General features: G+C 37.9%; 1 protein-coding gene across 1 annotated transcript in view; it reads right to left on the bottom strand.

The window, feature by feature from the left end:
• Window positions 1-943: 943 nt before the first annotated feature.
• The window catches only part of LOC104995044 (complement factor H-like), a gene marked incomplete at its 3' end in the record, with an annotated part of 30,649 nt that continues 21,811 nt past the window's right edge, over window positions 944-9,781 (bottom strand). The window contains exons 5-6 of the mRNA XM_010848764.1: window positions 6,604-6,795; window positions 944-1,245 (exon numbers count right to left, since the gene is read on the bottom strand). Coding sequence (XP_010847066.1) covers window positions 944-1,245; window positions 6,604-6,795 — 494 coding nt within the window. The remainder of the gene's footprint in view (window positions 1,246-6,603; window positions 6,796-9,781) is intronic.

Below are 9,781 nucleotides of genomic sequence, written 5' to 3'. Positions count from 1 at the left end.
CTGGAAGCAGTGGCAGAATTTATAGTCTTAGGCTCCAAAATCACTGCAGATGGTGACTGCAGCCATGAAATTAAAAGACGCTTATCCTTCAAAGAACAGTTATGACAAACCTAGGCAGCATATTAAAAATCAGAGACATTACTTTGCCAACAGAGGTCTATCTAGTCAATGCTATGGTTTTTCCTGTAGTCATATACGGATGAGAGAGTTGGACCATAAAGAAAGCTGAGCACCAAATAACTGATGCTTTCAAACTGTGGTGCTGGAGAAGACTCTTGAGAGACTCTTGAGTAGCAAGGAGATCAAACCAGTCAATCCTAAAGGAAATCAACCCAAATCCACCCTGAATATTCACTGGAAGGACTGAAGCTGAAGCTGAAGCTCCAATGCTTTGGCCATCTGATGCAAAGAGCTGACTCACTAGAAAAGACTCTGATGCTGAGAAAGATTGAAGGTGGGGGGAGAAGGGAACAACAGAGGATGAGATGGTTGAATGGCATCACTAACTCAATAGACATGAGTCCGAGCAAACTCTGGGAGATAGTGAAGGACAGGGAAACCTGGCATGCTGCCGTTTATGGGGTTGCAAAGAGTCAGACACAACTTCATGACTGCACAACAACTGTGTGTACACAACAATAGTGTGCTACCCCTTGACATAGTCCTTTCTGATTTATAAAGTTCTACTCAGTCATTTATATCAACTTTGCTAGTAGACAACAAGGATCAATTTGCAATAATCTTTTTTTTAAGTCATGCTTTCTAGGTGGCTCAGTGGTAAAGAATCCAATGGAGGAGACAGAGGTTCAGTCCCTAGGTCAGGAAGATCCCCTGGAGAAGGGAGTGACAATCCATGCCAGTATTGTTTCCTGGGAAATCCCAAGGACAGAGGAGCCTGGCGGGCTACAGTCCATAGGATCTCCAAGGAGTCAGACATGACTTCAACTAAACAACAATAAATAAACATCAATACTCCATTTTCAGAAAAAATAAACTGCTTAATGGTAAGGAGTATTTGAGTTAAAGCAACTGGTAAAATATACAGCAAAAGATATAGAAGAAATGTAACATTACCTATACAAGTAGGAGCTGGAGTCCATCCAGATTTAGTGCATATTGTATCTCCTCTCTGACCATATTCAAAACCGGCTGCACATCTGTATTGAACTCGTTCATTTGCCTTATAAGTTGCCTTTGGAAGTACAGCTTGTCCATTTAAAATGACTGGTGTTTTGCAGAAAATTTCTAAACAAAAGGGATTAAATTCCAAAATGTCCATTATATGTCAAAGTACTGTGTCCCAGACATAAGTTATATAAAGATAAAACTTTTGTTTCCATTCCATTAAGTAAGTTAGGCCACCAAACAAAGTCCTGTTTTGACCTGAATGCTTGATGAATAATTTATCAGTTGTTTTTAACATTCATTTTGGAAGAAAGTTAAAATTCTCATTTAAATCTTGTTGCTGATTTATTTAGTTGGGGGATAAATTAGTCTTCTTGAAATAAATAATGTCTAGTAACTTCATCAGCTATATATATAAAACTGAATACCGAAGTAGTTTCATTGTGATTTATGTAAAACAGCCTATTCATATATATCCTGGTTTTCCATATATTTTGCTTTATTTTAGATTAATGTTATATAAAGAAGATGCTTGTTGTAACTTAAGCATTTTATATATTATAGTATTTTGAATGAATCTGAACATCAATTTCTAGAGCTGTGGGAAATTACATCAAAAGGATGTTTACCCATTTGGTATTACTAAATATTTATGTTGCCTCCTGTCCTTCATTTGTAGAAAGCTAGAAAACATCATGTACTTAATGCCTTTCTTTTTTTTTCAACTTTTTCTAGGCTTGGTTTTTATTTTTATTTTTCCTAATTTTTATTGGTGTTTATTTGTTTTACAGTGCTGTGTTAGTTTCTACTGTACAGCACAGTTAATGAACTATATGTATACACATATCCCTTCTTTTTGGATTTCCTTTCCGTTTGTGTCTCCACAGAGCACTGAGTTCCCTGCGCTATACAGTAGGTTCTCATTCATTTTCTATTTTATACATAGTATCAATAACATCTCTATATATGTCAATCCCAGGCTTACAATTCATCCCACTCCCCCTTCCCCCTTGGTATCCATACGTTTGTTCTCTACATCTGTGTCTCTGTTTCACCTTTGTAAATAAGATCATCTCTACCAATTTTTTCAGATTCTACATATATGTGTTAATACACAATAGTTGATTTTCTTTCTGACTTACTTCACTCCATATGACAGTGCATAGGCCTCTTCTACATTTATCATTTTTTAAAAGCTTTTTATAAAAATTTTCAAACATAAAAGTAGCAAAAATATGTGATCTCAATTCCAAATCATTTAACCTTGCTTTAAAAAAATAATAATTAGCAATACATAATGAACTTTTCTCATATCATTCAATATTCTTATACCAAATAATGTTTCCAGTTGTACTGCTGAGGCACTTAATGAGTGTTCTGCTGCTGCCAAGGTGCTTCAGCAGTGTCCGTCTCTCTGCATCCCCATAGACGGCAGCCCACCAGGCTCTGCCCTCCCTGGGATTCTCCAGGCAAGAACACTGGAGTAGGTTGCCATTTCCTTCTCCAAATAAGTGTTCTAACACTTGCATATAATGGGAAAGTAAAAATCAATATATTCAAGAAGAATATATGTGTTTTTTGAGGGAAAACATTCTCATGGAAATAATTTACATAGAAATAACTACGGAATTTTTTTTTTAATATGAAGCTGTATCACAGATATTACATTCAACTTGCATGAACTCATGTAGTTTTGCTATGTAATTAAAATACCATATTTTTTTAAAAAGTAGGTCAAATTTGATACATAATTTCAGTGAATGACTTGTAAAAATTATATATTTTTTGTTATTGATAATACAGTAATTATTAACAAAATACTTTATCAAAGACATTAATTTAAATCATGGTATTGCATTTCCAAAAAGCAACTGACCAGCTCTTGTGATTGCCATCCCTTCAAGTTTCTGTCAAAAACAAACAAACAAACAAAAGGTGGCCATTATCTTTCACAATGCCCTCTCTCAAACAATTTCCCCTGGGATTCCAGCAACAGGAACCAATTTTCCAGATTCTACTCTCCCTTCATCTCAATCTTTTCTTTCCTGTTTGCAACTTAATGATATTTTTCCTGTCACTTCAGTATTCCACTTAAAATGCTTCCTTGATTCCCAAACTAGTCTGCATAAAAGCCTAATCCTTCAGCATGGTGTGTGCCACCCCTCAGAACCTTGGACTGCTCATATTCACTCTATCACTGACTTCCTCTCTGCCTGCATCCTACGTTAAGGCCCCTGAGAAAAATGGGAACAAGGTGCTTCATGCTCAAAGAGGCCTCAAAGCCACTGCCCCTTTCTCTCCATCTGACTGGTTTGCTTTTCCCTGCCTCAATCCATCTAAAGATTCTCATTCTTCCTTTAAGACATGTTTTGCATCAGTCATTTCTGATAGATTTCACTAACCACAGAAACGTATGCAAAAAATAAACCCCACCCATGATCCTCTAGAGCTTCCCTGTTGGCTCAGTTGGTAAAGAACCTGCCTGCAATGCAGGAGACCCAAGTTGGATCCTGGGTCAGAAAGATTCCCTGGAGAACAGAATGTCAACCCACTCCAGTATTCTTGCCTGGAAATCCCATGGACAGAGGAGCCTACTGGCTACAGTCCATGCGGTTGCAAGAGTCAGACACAACTCAGCAACTAAATCACAAGTCCCACCACATGATCTCTAGAGCATATGTAACTGCTACACTGCATATAAATATGTTCATCTTTATTAACTCAAAATAGTTTTGTAAAAAGGACTTTCTAGGAAGAGGAACACTTCTCTTTGCATCTCACTGTAGGACAGACTAAACTAAGAAAATGTAAATAATGTGGGGATATTAGATAATGTTAAAAAATATATGGTAGAAATTTCTCCCAAACAAGTATTGGTAAAAAAAAAAAAAAAGTATGGTAATTTTAAATAAATTGGACATAATACATTATGACAAAAGCAAATATCATCATGAGGTTCTCAAGGGAACATTTCACACAAAGATAGGCACAATAAAAGAGAAAAACAGGAAGGACCTAACAGAAGCAGAAGAGATTAAGAAGAGGTGGCAAGAATACACAGAAGAATTGTACAAAAAAGATCTCAATGACCCAGATAACCACAATTGTGTGGTAACTCACCTATAGTCAGAAATCCTGGAATGTGAAGTCAAGTGGGCCTTAGGAAGCCTTGCTACAAACAAAACTAGTGGAGGTGATGGAATTCCAGCTGATCTATTTCAAATCCTGAAAGATAATGCTGTTGAAGTGCTGCACTCAATATGCCAGCAACTTGGAAAACTCAGGAGTGGCACAAGACCAGAAAAGTTCAGCTTTCATTCTAATCCCAAAGAAGGGCAATGCCAAAGAATGTTCAAGCTACCACACAATTGCACTCATTCACATGCAAACAAGGTAATACTCAAAATCCTTCAAGCTAAGTTTCAATAATATTTGAACCAAGAACCCCTAGATGTACAGCTAGATTTAGAAAAAGCAGAGAAGCCAGAGATCAAATCACCAACATCTGCTGGATCATAGAAAAAGAAAGGGAACTCCAGAAAAAACATCTATTTCTGCTTCATTGACTATTCTACAGCCTTCGACTGTGTGGATCACAACAAACTGTGGAAAATTCTTCAAAAGTTGGGAACGCCTGACCATCTTACCTGCCTCCTGGGAAACCAGTATGCAGGACAAGAAGCAATAGTTAGAACTGGACATGGAACAACTGACTGGTTCAAAATTGAGAAAGGAGTATGTCAAGGCTGTATACTCTCACCCTGCTAATTTAACTTACATGCTGAGTACATTATGCAAACTGCTGGGCTGGATGAAATATAAGCTAGAATCAAGATTGCTGGGAGAAATATCAACAACCTCAGATACATAGATGATATCACTATAATGGCAGAAAGCAAAGAGGAACTAAAGAACCTCTTGAGGAAAGTGAGAGAGGAGAGTGAAAAAGCTGGCTTAAAATTCAGCATTCAAATAATGAAGATCATGGCATATAGTCCCATCATTTCATGGCAAATAGATGGGGGAAAGGTGGAAACTGTCAGATTTCATTTTCTTGGGCTCCAAAATCACTGCAGAGGGTGACTGCAGCCATGAAATTAAAAGGCTCTTGCTACTTGGAAGAAAAGCTATGACAAACCTAGGCAATGTATTAAAAAGCAGAATCATCACTTTGCCAAAAAAAAGGTCTGTAATGCCAAAATTATGATGTTTTCCACTAGTCATGAATGGATGTGAGAGTTGGACAACAAAAGCCTGAGTGCCAAAGAACTGATGCTTTCAAACTGTGGTGCTAGAAGACTCTTGACAGCCCCTTGGACTGCAAGGAAATCAAACCAGTCAATCCTAAAGGAAATCAGTCCTGAATATTCATTGGAAGGACTGATGCCAATGCTGATGCTCCAATACTTTGGCCACCTGATGCAAAGAGCCAACTCAGTGGGACAAACCTCTGATGCTGGGGAAAATTTAGGGCAGGAAGAAAACGGGGCAACAGAGGATGAGATGATTGGATGGCATCACTGACTCAATGATCATGTGTTTGAGCAAACTCTGGGACATAGTGAAGGACAGGGAAGCCTGGTGCATTGCAATTCATGGGGTTGCAAAGAGTTGGACACTACTGAGCAACTGAACAACAACAAAATCATCATATTGGTCATGAGGCCAAAGTCAGCAGTATTATGACTGAAGAAATGCTGGCTTACAGTACTATAGAACTTCTTTTTAAAGACAAAAATTTATTTAGTGGATTCAATTCAGATCAGCAATATTTATACTAAACTTCCAGTGCAAGTATAAAACAGGGCCACTTTTAGAAGTGTTATTCAAAGACAGAATGTCATCATGATACATCAGTAGAGATAAACTTTGAATGTTTAGTTTTTCAAATATAAAATGACCTTTTAGAGTTTTAATATTAAAACTTGTAGCAGAAATGCTTAAAATTTTACTTTAGTCATGAGTCAACTACACTTTAATTATGGTTATGAGAATGGACTTTAGTGTCATATAACCTAGGTTTGAGAGAAGGCAATGGCACCCCACTCCAGTACTCTTGCCTGGAGAATCCCAAGGACGGGGGAGCCTGGTGGGCTGCCATCCATTGGGTCGCACAGAGTCAGACACAACTGAAGCAACTTAGCAGCAGCAGCAGCAGCTACCTAGGTTTGAATCTTACCTCTACCATATACAGCATGATCATTTTGGACATGCAATTTAATTTCTTTGCACCATGATTTCCTCAATTATGAAACAGAGATGAACACAGTACATAAATCACATGGTCATTTGGAAGGTTAAATAGATGACACTTGTAAACAGTTTAGATCACCTACTGTAAAGTAGTAAGTGCTGAATAATTAGTATTTTTCAAATCCTATAGGATGCACAGTGTTTTGAAAGGTATATTTTCATGAAAAAACAAACTAAACTCATGCAATTAATCAAATCAACAGTAAGTGAGTAAGTTTATCTTACCTACACATTTTGGTGTTTCTGCACTCCAAACACCACCTGCTGAGCAATGTATTTGTTTGGGTCCATCCAGCATGTAGCCTGAATTACACTCAAACTGTACCACTTGTCCATAGGTATATTCTTGGTCTGGTTCCAGGGCATCACTGAAAATTTTCCCATTCTCTGGTTCTGTCACTGGTAAACACTTAACAACTGAAAAAATAAACATAACTTCCTCTAATGAAATTGGAAAACTTTAAAAACTTATCATGAAAAAATGAGTATATATAAATTTGACATGTATATATAACCAACAGCAAGATTACTTTTTTAAAGATGTGTTTATTTGCTAAAACTGTTAGCCAGAAATAAATTCTACTAAGTGAAAACAAAGAAAAACACTAATAGTAGTAAGCTTATCTCTGATTCTTTCCTGAGGGAGTAAGCAAAAAACACTATTACCTTGAGTTTTGTAATGAAAGTGTATATATTTTCACTTTCATTTTTAATGAAAGTGTATATATTTTCCATGAACAGTATGGGAAGGCAAAAAGACAGGATACTGAAAGATGAATTCCCCCAGTCAGTAGGTACCCAATATGGTACTGGAGATCAGTGGAGAAATAACTCCAGAAAGAATGAAGGGACAGAGCCAAAGCAAAAACAGCACCCAGCTGTGGATGTGACTGGTGATAGTAACAAGGTCCGATGCTATAAAGAGCAATATTGCATAGGAACCTGGAATGTCAGGTCCATGAATCAAGGAAAACTGGAAGTGGTCAAATAGGAGATGCCAAGAGTCAACGTCGACATTCTAGGAATCAGCCAACTAAAATGGATGGGAATGGGTGAATTTAACTCAGATGACTATTTTATTTATTACTGTGGGCAGGAAACCCTTAGAAAAAATGGAATAGCAAACATAGTCAACAAAAGGGTCTGAAGTGCAGTACTTGGATGCAATCTCAAAAACAGCAGAATGATCTCTGTTCATTTCCAAGGCAAACCATTCAATATCACAGTAATCAAAGTCTATGCCCCAATCAGTAATGCTGAAGAAGCTGAAGTTAAATGGTCCTATGAAGACCTACAAGACCTTCTAGAACAAACACCCCAAAAAGATGGCCTTTTCATTATAGGACTGGAACGCAAAAGTAGGAAGTCAAGAAACAACTGGAGTAGCAGGCAAATTTGGCCTTGGACACAGAATGAAGCAGGGAAAAGGCTAATAGAGTTTTGCCAAGAGAATACACTGGTCATGTTTGCACACCCTCTTCCAACAACACAAGAGAAGACTCTACACATGGACATCACCAGATGGCCAGCACTGAAATCAGATTGATTATATTATTTGCAGCCAAAGATGGAGAAGCTCTATGCAGTCAGCAAAAACAAGAACGGGATTGACTGTGGCTAAGATCATGAGCTTATTGCCAAATGCAGACTTAAAATGAAGAAAGTAAGGAAAACCACTAGACCATTCAGGTATGACCTAAATCAAATGCCTTATGATTATACAGTGGAAGTGAGAATAGATTTAAGGATTAGATCTGATAGACACATAGTGCCTAATGAACTATGGATGGAGGTTCATGACATTGTATAGGAGACAGGGATCAGGACCATTCCCAAGAAAAAGAAATGCAAAAAAGCAAAATGGCTGTCTGAGGCGGCCTTACAAATAGCTTTGAAAAGAAGAGAAGCCAAAAGCAAAGGAGAAAAGGAAAAATATACCCATTTAAATGCAGAGTTCCAAAGAACAGCAAGGAGAGATAAGAAAGCCTTCTTCAGTGACCAGTGCAAAGAAATAGAGGAAAATAATAGAATGGAAAGACTAGAGATCTTTTAAAGAAAATTAGAGATACCAAGGGAACATTTCATGCAAAGATGGGCTCAATAAAGTACAGAAATGGTATGGACCTAACAGAAGGAGAAGATATTAAGAAGAGGTGGCAAGAATACACAGAAGAGCTGTACAAAAAAGATCTTCATGACCCAGAATCACAATGGTATGATCACTCACCTAGAGCCAACATCCTGGAATGGGAAGTCAAGTGGGCCTTAGGAAGCATCACTATGAAGAAAGATAGTGGAGGTGCTGGAATTCCAGTTGAGCTATTTCAAATCCTAAAAGATGATGCTGTGAAAGTGCTGCACTGAATATGCCAGCAAATTTGGAAAATTCACAGTGGCCACAGGACTGGAAAAGGTTAGTTTTTATTCCAATCCCAAAGAAAGGCAATGCCAAAGAATGCTCAAACTACCACACAATTGCACTCATCTCACATGCTAGCAAAGTAATGTTCAAAATTCTCCAAGTCAGTCTTCAGCAATACATGAACTGTGAACTTCCAAATGTTCAAGCTGGTTTTAGAAAAGGTAGAGGAACCAGAGATCAAATTGCCAACATCCGCTGGATCATCGAAAAAGCAAGAGAGCTCCGGAAAAACATCTATTTCTGCTTTATTGACTATGCCATAGTCTTTGACTGTGTGAATCACAACAAACTGTGGAAAATTCTTCAACAGATGGGAATACCAGACCACCTGACCTGCCTCTTGAGAAATCCATATGTAGGTCAGGAAGCAACAGTTAGAACTGGACATGGAACAACAGACTGGTTCCAAATAGGGAAAGGAGTACGACAAGGTTGTATATTGTCACCCTTTTTGTTTAACTTACATGCAGAGTACATCATGAGAAACCTTGGGCTGGATGAAGCAAAAACTGGAATCAAGATTGCTGGGAGAAACATCAATAACCTCAGATATACAGATGACACCACCATTATGGCAGACAGTGAAGAAGAACTAAAAAGCCTCTAGATGAAAATGAAAGAGGAGAGTGAAAAAGTTGGCTTAAAGCTCAACATTCAGAAAACTAAGATCATGGCATCCAGTCCCATCACTTCATGGGAAATAGATGGGGAAACAGTGGCTGACTTTTTGGGGGGCTTCGAAATCACTGCAGATGGTGACTGCAGCCATGAAATTAAAAGATGCTTACACCTTGGAAGTAAAGTTACGACCAACCTAGATAGCATATTAAAAAGCAGAGACATTACTTTGCTGACAAAGATCCATCTAGTCAAGGCTATGGTTTTTCCAGTGGTCCTGTATGGATGTGAGAGTTGGAGTGTGAAGAAAGCTGAGCACCGAAGAACTGATGCTTTTGAACTGTGGTGTTGGAGAAGACTCTT

This window comes from Bison bison, unplaced genomic scaffold (genome assembly GCF_000754665.1).
Source record: "Bison bison bison isolate TAMUID 2011002044 unplaced genomic scaffold, Bison_UMD1.0 scf7180017864272, whole genome shotgun sequence".
Lineage (NCBI taxonomy): Eukaryota > Metazoa > Chordata > Mammalia > Artiodactyla > Bovidae > Bison > Bison bison.
This window is presented reverse-complemented; position numbering and strand designations above follow the sequence as displayed.